At 60.6% G+C, this 16,299-nt stretch overlaps 1 protein-coding gene across 2 annotated transcripts in view; it reads right to left on the minus strand.

Moving 5' to 3' along the window:
* Window positions 1-416: 416 nt before the first annotated feature.
* Window positions 417-16,299, minus strand: part of FBXL18 (F-box and leucine rich repeat protein 18) — a 28,554-nt gene continuing 12,671 nt past the window's right edge. Inside the window, exons 3-4 of one of the 2 annotated variants that reach the window (XR_014297749.1) lie at window positions 4,662-4,897; window positions 417-1,240 (exon numbers count right to left, since the gene is read on the minus strand). Coding sequence is in view for 1 of the 2 variants with exons in the window: in XM_082671592.1 (XP_082527718.1) it covers window positions 4,741-4,897 (157 nt within the window). In the remaining variant the exon portion in view is untranslated. Of the gene's footprint in view, window positions 1,241-4,382; window positions 4,898-16,299 lie in introns of those variants that run through there. The other variant, XM_082671592.1, reaches the window with a different exon arrangement.

Genomic DNA, 16,299 nt, shown 5'->3' on the forward strand with positions numbered 1-16,299 from the left:
TGTATTAAATAAAAATGAAACTGACTCAGTCCCCACGGGCCCCAGATTATGGGCTGTGCCGACCCTGCCTCTGCCAGCCTCACGGAGCCCTTGTGCGGGGAGCAGCCTCGGGCCACACCAGTGTCCCTGCCCCCCTGCCCGCCAGCCCCATCCTGGCCTCGCCCCTCCTCACAGCAGTCGCCTGCTGATGGCCCCTGGCAGCGCCTGGTGCCCCGCGTTGGGTCTCACGTCTCCATCCAGGGACCCCCAAGGGGCCAAGCACAGACTCTGTCCTCAGCACCTGAACAGCAGCGGGTGACCGGAGCGCCACTGCCTAAGCTCGCCCTCCGGGGCTGCAGAGGGGGTCGCAGCGGAAAGGCCAGGGCGCGCCCCTGCTGGAAGGACCACGCAGGTTTTCTAAATCAGGTCCACTTTATTTGAAACTTTTCACATGCCACAAATTTACATGAAAATACCCATTCAAAATGTAGCTGGAACGCGAAATTCAGGAGTGGCCTCACCGGAGGACAAGGAGGTCGGTCATCAGAAGGCAGGTGACGTGTATTCGGTCGTGTAGCACCTGGTCACGCGCATGCCGTGAGAAACCCTGGCACTCACCTCACCCTTCCTCCCATTGGTAACGTGCCAAGCAAGACTGTCCAGTCAGAGGGGCCGGCAGGTGGGCGACGGTCAGAGGGCAGCGGTCCCAGGGCTGAGCGCCGCGGGTGGCTGCGGGGTGCCACGTGCCCACGGGCCCATGTGCAAAAGCACCCTCACCTCTCGTACCCCCCCCCCCAGCGCAGTGGGCACGGCAGGGAGGCCTCTGGGGCCGGCCGGCTTGGAGTCTGGTGCAGGGGGTGCCCTGACCCTGTGACATCAATGCGAAACCTCACACTTCACTGGCTTTTGAAAGAGCTTTAGAAAGTAATTTAGACGATGTTCGTTGGCCTGTGTCGGACCCACAGTTTGTTTGAATTCCTGTGGGTATTTGTTCATCGCCCAGTGGAATCCTGCGCCCTAGATGCAGACAAGACCAGCAACCATCCCCGAGCCCCTCGGCACAACCTCACCCCATCCCGTCGGGGGGGGGAGGGGGACTGGGGCTGAGGCCACAAGGACCACAGGTGGCAGCGTCCACGTCCCCCTCACCTCGGGTTTTGTGACTGGAGCCGTGGCAGCCTGCTGCCACGGCCGCGCTGCATCATCCTCACCCACGAACTTCTCTTACTGCTTCCCACAAGGTCTCAGCAATTTTCAAATCCTAAAGGAACGAACAGTGAGAACGAGAGGAAGCAGGAGGCTGCCGGCTGCTCCAGTGCCACTCAGAGGAGGACGCGAGGGTGGGCCCATCAGGGCAGGTCCCCTTCCTGCCAGGCGGGGTCGGGTGAGGGAGGGGGGCCTGAGACCCGCCAAGGCCGTGCACCCAGGGAGGCCCCTGACACAGTGAGGCTGCAACTGCTGGCTTCAGATCCCCTGGCCAACTTACCCAGCCCTGGGCCCTGGCAAGCTTCTGCCCCCTGGGCCGAGCGGCCTGCAGCTCTGGATCCTGGCGCAGGGGGTTAAGGGAGTGTCACCCTCAGCACCCAGCCCTGCTGACCTGCCCAAGGAGGGGCGTCGTCCCAGGCCTGAGTGGAGAGGCCCTCGGGGGCCTTGCGGAGGAGGGACCCTCGGACTTGTCTCCTTGGGTCCTCGGACGGGCAGCTGACGGGTGGGGATGAAACCCATCCCCTTGTTGTATGAGAGTGAGGTGCCCTTAATCCAGCCCCTCAGCTCGGGAATAAAAACACTCGCACGGGACAGAGAGAGAAGCCGCCGACAGCAGGGAAGGGGGCCTGCAGGTCTCTACTCTCCTCAGGCTCAAGAAGCCTCCCTGGGGGAGCACCTTCAGGCCCGGCCACCAAGGCTGCCTGACGCTGCGGCGGCAAAGCCGCAGCCCTGGGAGCAGGCGGGGCCGAGGGGTCTAGGGGCGAGGAGGGGCCACAGGCAGAGCGGCGGCCTCAGGAGGCCGGGGGCTTCTCTTTTTAACAGAGAGATCTCCCTGATCCCCTCCTCCCTCATTCCCACCTCCCCCAGTGTCTGCCTCACACACACAGCGCGCACACACACACGTGCACACACACCGTGCACACACACACGTGCACACCAGGAACAAGAGCCCGTCCATAGCAGACTACACTCACACATGTAGGCGCACAGACATCCATGCACGCACCACGCACACGCACACACACACGCGCACACACGCACACACACACACACGCGCGCAGGCGCCAGTGCTGACCAGGCCCCTCTCAGCAGGCAGCATATGGTCCGTCGCTTAACAGCCCAGTTCTGCCAATTGGGGACCATTAGGGTGGGTTCTTTTCCCAGCATAAAATGCTGCAGAATATAAGCTGCAATTAACACCGGTGCCAAAATGCACTTAGCGAGAATAAGCACATTATTAACATCTGGTGGATCCGTCTTGGGTGGAGAAGCAGCGGAAATTCTTGCTCTAAGGAAAGGATGGCTGAGGGGGACACTAAGGATACAAGGCCTCCTGTTCGGGGGCTGCCTTCCAAGTCAGCTCGTGCCCCAGCCTCTCGTGAACGGCCCCTCCCAGCCCTGCTTGCTGGCATAAACGACACTGCTGGTTCAAACTGCCTGCTCACGAGAACAGGCCATCCGGGCCAGAGCACGAAAACCATGGCAGCCTGTGGATAAATTCTTATGGAACGATCATCCTCTGGCCTGAGCCCGGGTTGCTCTGGACGAAAGGAGACGTGTACCCAGGGCCCCAGGGGTCCCGGGGTCGGCCAGACCACCTGCCCCCATCCTGGGCCACGTCCCTCTGCCGGTCGGGCTGTAACTGGCCACGCTCCTGCTGTGACGGCAATGAGCAGTCAGTCCCCACATCACCCTTCCTGAGCACCCTCCCGGTGGTCTCAAGGCGCAACTGAAAGACATGCCCAGAAATGGGGTGGGGGACTCCCACCACCTCTCAGACCCTCATCTACAGCGTGTGGCCCTAATGAGGGCCTTGGCCCTGTCTCCCCAGGGCCCAGGGCAGCCTGCATGGCCAGAGGGGCGGGCCCGGTTGTGACTCTCAGGCCAGGTCAGGACTGCGGAGGGGAGGGCTGCAGGTCTGGTGGGGGTCCCTCTGGGCAGGAGGCGAAGAGCCGCCAGCGGAAGCTGGGGAGGGAGGGAGGAGGGCACCCCATGCTCCAGAGAGGAGACAACTGCACCCTCGGCAAGAAAACCACAGCGCAGGGGGAGGAGACCCAGCTCCACCTGGTGCTGCGGGGAGGTGAGAGCAGGGCCGGGGCCGCGGGGACGGGTGGAGGCCGCCAGACAGACTGCGCTTAGGGAGAATCGACTGGAGCACTCGGGGGCCTGTGTGCGTCCCGAGACCCTGGCCCTCCAAGCACTTCCACCATCGGAAGGCCTCCTGGACCCCCTCGGCCTGGCAGGGCGGGGACTGCTGAACTGTCTGCCCCTTGAGAACCCAGGGAAGGGCAGGCGAACACAGGCCCAGGGTCCAGGTACCGGGCCCTGCAACAGGCAAACTATAGGACACACTATACGACACGAGGCGACCATCACATGGAACAGAGTGGGAAGCGGGCTGGGCTAGGGGCCACAGAGTGGACGGCAGCCGAGACGGGCCGCAGCGGTGAGGAGGGCCTGGGGAACCTGCACCCCCAGCCCAGAGGGAGAGGGAGGCCGGGGCAAGATGGGACCAGTCCCTGGGGTCCTGGGGAGGCAACCTCTGCGGAGACCCAGGTACCCCCAGCTGGAAGCCGCCCCGACGCCACTCAGCCTTCCCTGGAAGTCTCCAGGAGCGTCACCGGGAGCGTTGGGGCAAGACGCTGGGTGCAGGGAACCCAACTGGGGCCCCTCAGAAGCCCACCAGCCGCAGGGATGACGGCTCTGGGGGAGTCTCGCGGCTGACAAGGCAGAAGCAGTGGGCGGCACGTGGCGGGAGGCCCAGGACACTGGGAGGACGTCCCTCGTTTTGGGAATAGCTGCGTTGCATTTTTTTAAAGTGCTAAATAAAGCTGTCTGAAACGGGGTAATGTGATCACTCCTCCAGCCCCACACATCCCTTCTGGGTTTTAATATTTCAAGGTTTTCTAATGAAGCAGGTCTATCCGTGTTTCCCCAGAAACAGAGACCTTCACAGGGACCTGCAGCTTCCCTGCCCAGCAGCCCGCTGCTGGCCCGAACCTGTCTGACGTCACGTGGCTGGACGCACACCAGAGGTGTAACTGGGTTAACTGGAAGGAGGGGAGAGCCCCAAATCCGCCACAGCACCTGCAAGCCCCCCCCGCCTCGGGCTCCCAGCCGCCCACCACGGAGCCCGAGGCAGGTGACCAGGAGCACAGGGCCTCTCCTGGGGGCTGGGGGACGGCCGTGGGGTCACGTGGCGCTCTGGGGACCTGGCCCCCAAGGAGTCAGCGTCCTGGCGATGGGTGTCTCAGCCCAAGACCACGCCGGCCAGGCCCGCAGGTCGCCCGACAACCGGCCCTGCCGCCGCTGCCTCACGCATCTCAGCCAGAGCGTCACTGAGCACAGACTCCTCACAAGAGGAGGCCCCTAAGGGCTGGGAGGGGGCTTCCTTCCTCCGGTGACCCACCGGGCATCCGGCGTCCTCGGGCAGGGGAGCAGCCGCGGCGGCCGTGGCAAGGCCGGAAGCCACACACCTGACCGGGGCAGTCCTGCTTCCTCGGCCACGGAGACGCAGCGGCCACAGGTGGCGACGGGCCGGTGGGGCCACTCCTGTCACCACCACAGATTTGGCGGCTCCTCGGCCACTCTGCTTTTAAATAAGGTGACCTCGTCCAGGTGCACCATGGGAACGTCTCGGATGACATCGGTCAGGCCCTCGTGGAGCAGAGGGAAGATGACGACGTTCAGCGCGGGCCGCTCGGCCTGGAAACTGAACCAGAGGCAGGCTGTTAGCAGGACCACGGAGGGAGGGACGGAGGGAGGGAGGCTGGGCTCAGGGCGTGGAGGTGGCCAGGGTCAGGCTGTGTCCCAGAGCCGCGGCTGACACCGGAATGCGCCTCCAGGGCCCCTTCACGCTGAGGCTCCAGGGAGCAGGCAGGAGGGCAGCCCGTCGGGGCAGGCCCCTGCCTTCCCAGGCAGCGGGGGTCCCTGAAGGGTAACACCCAGGGGGCTGCAGAAACAGCGTCTGTGGTCACTGGAGGCCCCACGGCCAGGACACCCGCAGGGGAGTGGAGAGAGGGGACAGGTGGCCAAACCCTCATGTCCACAGGCCACCCTCGAGGGACATGAACGCCCAAGTCAGGTGAGGCAGCCCCTCTGCCAGGAGACCAAAGCAAGGAACACGTGACAAGTAACCGTCAGACGACCTCTCACCTTCCACACCCACGGGCGACAGGCTCCACCCCGTGGGTGTGAGACGACATCCACGGAGCACCTGCCAGGCCAGGCCCCACACCGGAGCTGGCCCCAGTGGCCAGCCAGTGAGGTGACCCTCCCCCTTCCCACCTGGAACCCGAGGTGACTCTGGTCATGGGAGAGACTTCCATCCCGTGGGGCTCAAAGGGCGAGAGGCAGGAAGGTGCCCACACAATTTGCCAAAGCTAAAGCCAGGTCCCAAGTCCCGTGCCTGCTTTCAGGGAACGAGGAAAGCGCAGTCCCGGCCTCCCCCTGCCCCCGGCCCCCCAGCAACACTGAGCTGGATTTGCTGGATTTGCGACATATGTGGAATGAACGCCAGAAAGGCACTCATAAAACTTCATGTTTTGGCAATAAAAATGCCGAGGAAATACCTCCCGGTTCTGTGCGCCGCGTTCTGCTCCCGGCAGCGGCGTCTGTGACCGTGAACCGGCAAGTCCTCACCTGCAAACCCTCTGTGCGATCTACTCTGCTTGAAACAAAATACCCTCAGGTGTGGGATGTGCGTGCAAGGCTCCTGCCTGCCTGCCATCCTGAGGCTCTTAATGAGCTGCTGTCAAGATGCTGAAGGGGGATTAATTTCTCACCCAAAGCGAGGAATGTGGCGGCGTGCTGTCCCTTCCCCGCCGCCCTGACCGCCGCCGTGCACGCAGGGTGGAGGGGCCGCCCCAGAATCAAACCGACTTCCTTCTCAAGGCTTTCTCCACGGGGTGGGCACCTGGGTCGGCTCCGACCTGGGCAGGGCTGGGGGGCCTCGCCCGCACCCGCCTCTCTGTAAAGGCCCTCCCCGGCCCGAGGAGCCTGCGCGCTCCCCCAGCTGCAGCCTCATTGTCCCCACCCAGAGTGAAGCCTGGAGTCGGCGACAAGGCAGTGGACAAGGGGCAAAGGCAGAGAGCGCGATCACTCCCTTCCGAGTGCAGGGCTGGGGCTCCGCCGGCGGAAGGAGGCAAGTTCTCGGCTGGGGCTCATGTGCGGGCCGAGAGCTCGCGGGTTCTGCTGGGTCACCTGCACATGTGTTCTAATGTTCATTTGTGCGATTCAAATATAGTTTGAGATTTAGGTAAACAGACACAATGAAATAAAATAAAACTCCTTCCAGCTACCCACATTCAGAACTAGCCTGATGACCGCCAGCAGGACAGGCCACCTCTTGGGACCACTCCCCTGACCAGGGCTAATCACATCACTAAAGACCCGAGGCTGCAGCCTCTGGCCTGGAGTCACGAGCACAAAGCCAGGCCTGCGAGGTCCATGGGTTCACCTTCAGGCACAGGCGTGCGTGCCCTCCTGGCGCACTCCCCACTCCCTGGGCACCCTCCCGTGCACGCACTCCCCAGGCCCAGCTCTGCACTCAGCTGCCCCCATGCCATTCTGGGCAGCAGAGAGAGCAGAGCCCTGCCCCTGCAACCGTGCTAGCCTGGATCCCACCTGGGGGCGACAGAGGCAAGATTTACGGAGCTCACACGCTAAGCCCGCGACAGGGGCCGCTCACTCGCTCTGAAACCTGCAGAGCGAGTTGCAGACGCCACCGTGGAGACGCCCCTCCCGAAGGGTCTGAGGGTGACTCAGGGCTTTCAAAAACACAGAGGTTCAGGAAAGTTCAACCATACTTACTCTCTGCCATTTATAACAGCCGGAAGGGAGATCACATTGAAGAAAACTGTCTACCTGAGGCTGTTAAAAACACACCAGGGGATTTAAAATGGGGCCTTCGGCTATCTGAAAAGCCAGCTGCCCAAAATACCTTCCTTCTCTGAGCCTCCAAGGAAGCAAGCAAGATTGTGCTTGCTTTAAACCCATTGTTTTGGGCTTCCCTGGTGGTGCAGTGGTTAAGAATCCGCCAGCCAATGCAGGGGATACGGGTTTGAGCCCTGGTCCGGGAAGATCCCACATGCCGCGAAGCAACTAAGCCCGTGCGCCACAACTACTGAGCCTGCGCTCTAGAGCCCGTGAGCCACAACTACTGAAGACCACGCGCCACAACTACTGAAGCCCACGCGCCTAGAGCCCGTGCTCCGCAACAAGAGAAGCCACCGCAATGAGCAGCCCGCGCACTGCAATGAGGAGTAGCCCCCGCTCGCCGCAACTGGAGAAAGCCCAGGTGCAGCAACGAAGACCCTATGCAGCCATTAATTAAATTAATTATTTTTTAAAAAGGCACTGTTTTGGGGCTTCCCTGGTGGCGCGGTGGTTGAGAGTCCACCTGCCGATGCAGGGGACACGGGTTCGTGCCCCGGTCCGGGAAGATCCCACATGCCGCGGAGCGGCTGGGCCCGTGAGCCATGGCCGCTGAGCCTGCGCTCCGCAACGGGAGAGGCCACAACAGTGAGAGGCCTGCGTACCACAAAAAAAAAAAAAAAAAAAAGCACAGAGGTGGGCAGTAGCCAAGAATAAAACATCCATCAAAGGTTCACAGAACTCAGATGATGCTCTGGGCAGGTGTGTGGGGTGCGCCCTTCTCAGCTCCCCACCAAACTTGCTGGGACCCACAGGGCGCCTCGGAGCTGCCTGGAATCTGCCCTCGCGCAGAGGAAGGGGGTGGGAGAGACCCTCGGTGTCAGCTGTCGTGCGGCCCCCAGGTCCCATGTGGGACAGGATTGTAAATCCGAGGGCCTGACCCCTGGAGCCGGTAACTCCAGTGCGAGGCTCTGTCACCAGAAAGGCCTGGAGGACAAAGGCCAGGACAAAACAGAAGACGGAGGAGCAGGTTCGGGACGCCCCCAGGGCTCCTCCCCTCCCCCAAGACGCTGTCAGGGAGGGCCTCTCCCCAGGAACGACGTAGCCTTCCAGAAACACTTTACGCACGTGCCAGCAGAGAAACAGATTACGCCCCTGCTTTTGTTTGAGACACACTTTGAAAGATTCCCTTTGGTGACCCCAAGTGCTTCCTGTTCTTTTATCAGCTGCATTTCATTCCATCAACTGGAGGCATCATAATTTATTTCCCAGTCTCCTACCAATGGACACTTGGGTTGTTTTCAATCTTTTGCTAAATCGAACAGCACCGCCATGAAGAGCTCTATGCAAACCCCATGGATAAGCCCGTCCATAGAACCGAAGCCTAAAGGCGGGAGCTTAGTTGGGTCAGGGGTGTGCGTTCCAATCCACAGAGGTGGCACACCTATCTTGGGCCACGGGCTGGTCTCTTCCCTCCACTAACACAAGCAGGCTTTGCCTGAGGGGGTGGAAAACGTTATACCCAAGTGCACCCCGGGCAGTGCAGCCCCATGGGACCAGCAGCCACGCCCCAGAAGCCCTGGGCCCCCCTGGCAGTCACCTCCTCGACCCCTACCAGAGTGGACCACTGCCTGCTTTTGAACTCTCCAGAAACAGAGTTGTTCGCTGTAATTTAGTTCCTGGTTTTCTCACGGGGGAGGCTGGGTGCCTTCTCTCAGTTAACACCTGCAACCCCTGTCCTGTGCCCTCAGACCCCCACCTGGTTTGAACGGTGCTACTGCTGGGCAGGCAGGAGGCCAGGACAATCCGACCTCTGGCAGTGACAGGACCTGCAGATGGTTCTCCTAGTTCGTCATTTTCTGTAAATGATTTTTTAAAACACGCAAAGATACTCAACTTCATTCACAAAAAATATGAGTTGAAAACCACAGTAAGTGTCAACAGACAAAAGGACAAACAAAATATGACCTATCCACAGGCTGGAATCTCACTCGGCCTTAAAAGGAAGGGATTCTGACACCTGCTCCAACATGGACGAACCTCGAGGCCATCATGCTAAGTGGAATAAAGCAGACATCATGGACAAATACTGTAGGATTCTGCTTCTGTGAGGTACCTACAGGGGTCAAGGTCACAGACAGAGAGCAGAACGGTGCTTGGCAGGAGTTGGGGGAAAGAGGAGAAGGGGGGTATTGTTTAACGCATATGGAGTTGCTGTTCGGGACGATAAAAAGGTTTTGGGTATAGACTGTGGTGATAGGTACACCACAGCATTTAATGCCACTGAACTGTATACTTACAAATGGCTAAAATGATAACTATTATCTTATAAATGTTTTACCACAATAAAAAATTTAAAAGGAAGGAACAGTATCTGCCTTCAGAGAAATGGAGAGATGCCCAACGCTCACAACCACCCTGGTGACCTGGCGCCGCACGTCGTCCGCCCTCACCTCCCACGGGGCTGGTGCTGCCAGCTGGGGACTCATGCCAGTCTTCCACAGCCCAAAGCCAGGAACACCAGGCATCACTGTCCCCAGGCCTTCGCTGGAATCAATCCTCCAAGAGACCCCTAAGAAAAGGGAGGTGTGTGAACCACGGCAGAGACAGGACGACAGAACACAGCTGCGTTTCTCGTCACAGAAAAAACAGCCACCCTACGTCGTCCTCGAGGGAGGGACCCAGGAGTGCGAAGCACGGCCTGGCGACCAGTAGGTCCCCAGGGACGTTCCGTGCTGTTGCGGCGTGAACAGCAGCAGGAGGCTGGAGCCTGACCGCAGACCCAAGCCTCGGGCCCGGCCCCAGCTCCCTGCTCAGAGCCACGGTGATTCCGGCCCCAGAGACCTCACCTGGAAAATGAGGGGCTCCAGTGACGACGAAAGAACTCCTGTTCTAGGGAACTACTCGGCGGTGGGAAGAGGCCGCGTGCCCGGCAGCAGGTGCAGCCACCGCCCTCGCCCCCTCCTCGGTGGCCTGGACAGCCCTGGCCACAGGAGATGCTAAGCAGTGAACATCTCCCACACTGATCAGTCGCCGGGGCTGCAGGCGCGCCCCTGACGTGGCCCGCTGGCTGCTGCGCTGGGGCCCACGGCACGCGGCCCGAGCCCTGCCAGCTCCCAGACCAGCCTCTTGGGTGTCCACCACAAATGGAGCCAGAACTCGCCAGCCAGCGAGCTCTGCGTCAAGGCCAAGGATTCCCCCAGTTGAGCCTGCAGCAGCGAAACCCTGCTGGCCTGGTATTTTTCGTGACACTCCCAGATCACCATTCCAGGTAGGAAGGACAAACGGACCCCAGAGACCTGTCCCGCGCGGCAGTGAGCTGAGGATCCAAGATGGGGTCCCACTGCCCCTTTAATGCAATTACGGTGGCGGAACAGCACGCTAACTCTGTATTTTAGAATCCACTTTCAACTCTGAAGCTCCCAGTGTGCCCCAGACTTAAACAATGTATCCCTGTATCTGTAAACTTCCCTGGTTCTACACTCGCGAACAGAACACAAACACAGAGGGGCGGGGAGCACTGCATCTGGGCGGGAGGCCCTGGAGCCCAGGCGCTCATCAGCAGCACAGCTGACTGTGTCTGCTCAGGCCTGGGCTGCTGCCTCTTGGCCTCGTGGGCCTACATTCCTCGCAGTCCAGGGGGAGGGGAGGAATTTCCACATGGGCTCCAGAGACGTGACCCCGTCCAGTGGGATGCTGGGCCCAGGGGGACGGAGGACCAAGCCCGCTCCCGCCCCAGGGTCGGGGTCCTCCCGACGCTCCTGAGAAAGGGGGCTGCAGCCAGTCAACACATGTGGCCTGGAGTGGACGAGACCCCCGAGGGCGCGGCCCGGGAAGGCCCTGCCTTGTGGGAAAGTGCTCAGCCCGCTTCAGAACCAACGCGTCCTCACCCCGGATGGCTCGGCTCGGACAGGGACACGTCAGGGTGAGAGCCTTTTCCGCCCCACCATCCTGCTTCCTTGAAGTAAGCGCCTCTGCCCCTCGGACCGGGCACCGTGGGTTATTACAGGAGGTGGCAGAGGGTGGCAGAACGGCCACACTGGCCTCCAACACCTGCTGGGCCATTTACCCTCGAGACGGGATGACCAGGACGCCCCCAAACCTCACAGAGCTGGGCTGCCTCTTTTGTCAAGGGGGGAGAAGGCACCGCCACCAGGCGATCGTAGGGGATCCTGAGCAACGCCACCAAGGCGGGCACACACAGTCGGCAGCGAGCCACCACCAGGAAACAGCGGCGCCGGGAAGCAGGGACAATGGCTGCTGGTTTACAGACAGGACACTGGGCTCAGAGAGGGAAGTGACGGGTTCAAAGTCACAGAGCAACGAGGCCAGGAGGTGAGCACGTCATGGGATCTGAGGGTGCGGGCGGGGGTGGGGGGTGGTCTGACCTCAGCGGGATGCCACGTGTCACCCCGCGTACTACCAAAAGAGAAGCAAGTGAGGACACCGCCCTCACCCAGGCCAGAGTTCACGAGGCCTCGAAGGGAACTTTCAGGAATGTGAGAGTCAAAGGAAATCAAGAAAGCTGTGAAATCCCTGGGAAGGGCGCCCCACCCACTGCATGTCTGGGAGAAAGTGGACAGCAGAGGCGTGGCTGGGTGCACAGCACGGAGACGCCCAGGGCACCCCCGCGACGGGCCACAGGGCCCCTCGGTGGGTCAGGCGGTACTGACTTGGCCAGGAAGGGTGACTCAGGGTTTCTAGGAGAGACAGGAAGTGAAACAGAGAGGCTGGCTCTGCTCACTGGACAGGGTGTCCCCGAGGCCAGGTGGTCGGGGGAGCCCAATGGGAATCCAGTGAACTCAGGGCGTTCCCAGGGCAGGAGCGGGGAGGGAGGCCGGCAGGAGAGCTGCTCCCCGGAGCAGCCACAAGGCATCGCTGCTCTCAGCGGCACGGGCCCAAACGAAGTCCCGCCTGGCGCTGGGGCCACCGGAAGGGCCCGAGGTGAGGGCAGATGCAGAAGGCAGCCACTCCAAAGCCTCGCGGAGGCCGCCTGCCACCGGACGTCCGAGAAAGGTCCAGAGGCTCACGTTTCAAACTTGAAAGAGCAAAGCCAAGATCCAGAAGATAAAACAAGAGAACGAACGCTGACAGGATGCCGCTGTACACACAGCACCTCCCACGTGGGCCTGCCGTGAACTCACCTCACGAGGGAGGAACCTAGGCAGCCCATCCGAGGCCACCGCCACCCCAGAGGTCCTGGCGGTGCAGGGACCCAGAGCTGCAGGTCTCGGTGCCAAACCCACAGAGGGCACGACAACAAGAAGAACCTGCCGACGACCACCGGCTGAGACGCATCTCCACGCGGGGCAGGCATGGGAACCGGAACAAGTGCTGACCCGGGGAGAGGCAACGCCTTCCTAGGGACGGGACTGCAGACACAACACCAGCCCCGCTGGCTGAGTCACAGGGAACAGGGGGGCCTCCCAATGTCACACAGGTGAGCAGGCAGGTGCCTCAATAATCCTCTGAGCTTGAGGCAGGGAAAAGGGTGAGAAGAAAGAAACGCATCAGAAAAAGTGACAACAGGGGCTTCCCTGGTAGCGCAGTGGTTAAGAATCCTCCTGCCAATGCAGGGGACACGGGTTCGAGCCCTGGTCCGGGAAGATCCCACATGCCACGGAGCAGCTAAGCCCGTGCGCCACAACTACTGAAGCCTGCGTGCCTAGAGCCTGTGCTCCGCAACAAGAGAAGCCACCGCAATGAGAAGCCCACGCACCGCAACAAAGAGTAGCCCCCGCTCGCCACAACTAGAGAAAGCCTGCGTGCAGCAACAAAGATCCAACGCAGCCAAAAATAAATAAATAAATAAATTTATTTTTTAAAAAAGAAAGAAAAAGTGACAACTCCAGCCTCTCCTTTTCATGCGCCCCCGGGGTGGAATGCGGGCCTGCTGTGAAGCACCGGAAGCGCCAGGCAGGCCGGTTACGGTGAGCCACGGCACCACCTGCTGGGCGCCTCGCAGAAAAGCAGCTGGGACCCCACTGCGCCGCAGCAAAGGCCTGAAGGGGACACAAACGCTGTCCTTCCAGTGCTGGGGTCCTGCTGCACCATCACCGGCCTCTTGGAGCCTCAGTTTCCCCACCTGAATGCTGGGGCTTAGGGCGTGTAGCTCAAAGGGCTTTTGGAGGTGAGAACAACAGAGACAGTACACAGTACCGGCACCAAGGGAGCACTGGTGAAGAGGCACTAGCATGGCCCCTGGCATCCAGGACAGGGCCCAAAGCAGGAGCTGGAAGAATGTTGGCTGGAGGAGCCCACAAAGGGGGCCACGCTCCAGCACACACAGGGCTCCCAGCACCTCAGCCGGCAGCAGACGCTCAGCGGGTACGTGCCGCGGCCCAGGCCTGTGCCAGGGCTGGGACACAGGGGACAGAGGGGCTGGCACAGCTTCCGCCCAGGAAGTTCACTTAACCAACGCCAGCCTCAGGCCTGGTCTCGAATACCGTGCACCGAGCACCCAGAAGGAAAAAAGAGCTATTGCACGCTGGCCCTCAAAAAACTCATTATCTAACAGGAGATGCAAAGAACGCAATAATTTTGGGGGGAGAGTGCTATGCGCCCTAGGAAAGGGGCAGGTGTGTGCTGTCTGAGAGGCCAGAGGAGGGAGCTCCCAGCCCAGTGAGAGGCTGCACTGGCGTGGGCCCCAAGGACAGGAGCAGGCTGCCGGCAGGAAGAGGCTGGCAGACAGGGACCTCGCGAGCAGAACCAAGAGTGAGCACAAGACTCCCAGGGCAGCGACCCACACCTAGTGCCAAGTCCGATCACTGGCCTGGAGCCCTGTGCTGAGATGGATTCTGAGGGTCAGAACGACAGAGCAGCTCCATCAGCCAACAGCGCCCATGAGGGATGCTCCCACCCTCTCCATCACAAGCGCAGCTCTTCTGAACTGCCTGGTGACCTCAGATGTCCTCCACTTTGCAGAAGGCTCCTGCGTGTACACACAGTGGGAAAAGCAGCAATGCCCAAAGCTGGTCCCCCCACTGCAGGAAGTCACCCCTCAAGGCTGAGGAGTGACCGAATCCTACACGGGTCTCGGAGCCCCTGGAGCAGAACTCATCCAGCAGGGAGGTGTCAGCTCCCAGGAGAGGAGCCCCCGTGAATGTGACCTACTGCAGGTCTGCGAGGGTGAAGAGGACCAATGTTCCTCCCGGCCGCTTCAAGGGCAGAGGCAGGCAGAGCAACAATGACGTCACGATCGCCACGCCCGAGAAAAGCAGGCTCCCCTCCTCACACACCCATCGCCAGCCCAGTGGGCAGAGAGCAGGAGGGAGAGAGCACTGGGTGGAGCGGCCACACCACCTGCCCGGCACCCTGTCTTCCAAACAGCTACCGTCTGTCCCAGAGTCCACGTGCCTGGGCGCCGCACAGCCTGTATCCCGTTTAGCCCACCAGCTAAATTTAGCATCAGCTCAATCGCGAAAACGGGGACACCGAGGGGTGGATACACGACGGTGAGCGGTGAGCGGGCCCCTTCCCCAGGTTCCCCAGCCGGGAAAACCCAGGCCGAAGTGAAGGAGAGTCAAGAGTACACAGAGTTAGCCGTGTCGGCCAGACCAGAATTACCACGACGTCCTGTAACGGACAGCGAAAGGCATAACAAATAACTACGTGCAGCTTTATTGAATGACACGAAAGACACCCATGATGCAGTGTTAACTCAAAACAATCAGAGCACAAAGCCATTCGATGACTCCAGCCTGGATGTGCTGGCCATGCCAGCCGGTGGAGCCAAGGGGATTCGCACTTGAAAACAGCTGAAGGCGTAGAGTCTAAATTTTTTTTTTAATATTTAGTTAGTTAGTTGCGGCATGCGAACTCCTAGTTGCGGCATGTGGGATCCAGCTCCCCGACCAGGGATCGAACCCGGGCCCCCTACATTGGGAGCGCGGAGTCTCAGCCACTGGACCACCAGGGAAGTCCCTGAATTTTTAGAGATACTATAAACACCAGGGAGGGGAAAGCCTCAGCTAGGATTCCTCCTGGGACACTGAACAGCAAACCACAAGGACAGGGGGCCACCATGAGGACTGTCCGGCAGGGTGGCCGGAGCCCTGTGCCTCCGGAGACCCCCTGGCGAGGGCACTTCTGTAACTCTGTGACCAGCTGGGCCTCCTCGTGGTCATGTCCCGCCACCCGAGGGACACGGAAAGCTGGGAGAGGAAGGCTGCGACGCTCTAGGCCGTGCCTCAACGAGGCGCCCACCCTCAGCGCTCCGCCAGGGGCACCGCTGACATGGGCGGATTTCCGCTCCAGAGGCTCTAAGCGCTTCACGCCCCTAGCGACCTGCTCAGCTCACATCCCCCCCAGGAAGCGCCGCTCCAGGCCTGCACTCCAATCCTGGGCACTTATCTAAGTGCTAGCTGGACCAACCATCAAACTCCAGGACCCACCCACTAGGGGAACGCGGGGCCTGGTTTGCGGGGAGCAGCAGAGGCAAGGCCACACGCCTTCCGCAAAGGCCCCTGACGGAGGGCAAAGGGCGGGGAGCGCTGCCCCGGAAGGAGGGAAAATTGCTTTAAACCCTCTGCCTTTTAATCCCCACAACCACTCGAGCAACTGCTGCCCCTAAATGCAAACAAAGCGCAGAGACACGGGAAACTCAGTCAAACTTGCCTCGGTTCACAGAAGCAAGGTGGAATAGAGGTCCCGCTGCGAATGTGCTCGACGCCACTGAACTGCACACCCTGAAACGTCTAAAATAGTAAACTGTAGATTATGTGTATTAAAAGGTCTTCAAAAAATACCATCTCCTCTTATTAAGAAAAATAGACCTTGGCATCTCAAAGGACGTCAGCAGAGCTGGCCAGCGGGCGCACGGCCATCAGCCCTCACTACGGTTGACTCCAGATGAGCCATCTGAGGTCAACCTGAGACAGAGGTAAGTGACCTGATATCAGGGAACTGCAGTCAATTACTCGGAGACATAAGTTCCACCCCCTCCCCGACTTCGCCAGCGTGAGCTGGAAGGCTCAGAAATCCCAAAGGTCTCTGCACTTGACATCAGCGGCCCTCACACAGGCCGCCTTGGGCCAGGAGAAGCTCCAGAGCACTGCAGAGGCACGCAGGTGAGAGAAGTCACAGATGTGGCGGAGCCCGCCCGAGTGGACCCTGCGGACACCACCTCACTGAACTGCTTCCCTACAGATCTCGGGCAAAGCCAAGTCACCACCTCCTGCTGGACAGACAGTAAATACTCACTTGACCAAAGGTATCTGGCAACTCGCTCAGTTAACACCC

Source organism: Grampus griseus, assembly GCF_964374135.1.
Source record: "Grampus griseus genome assembly, chromosome: 14".
In the NCBI taxonomy this organism is placed as follows: Eukaryota; Metazoa; Chordata; class Mammalia; order Artiodactyla; family Delphinidae; genus Grampus; species Grampus griseus.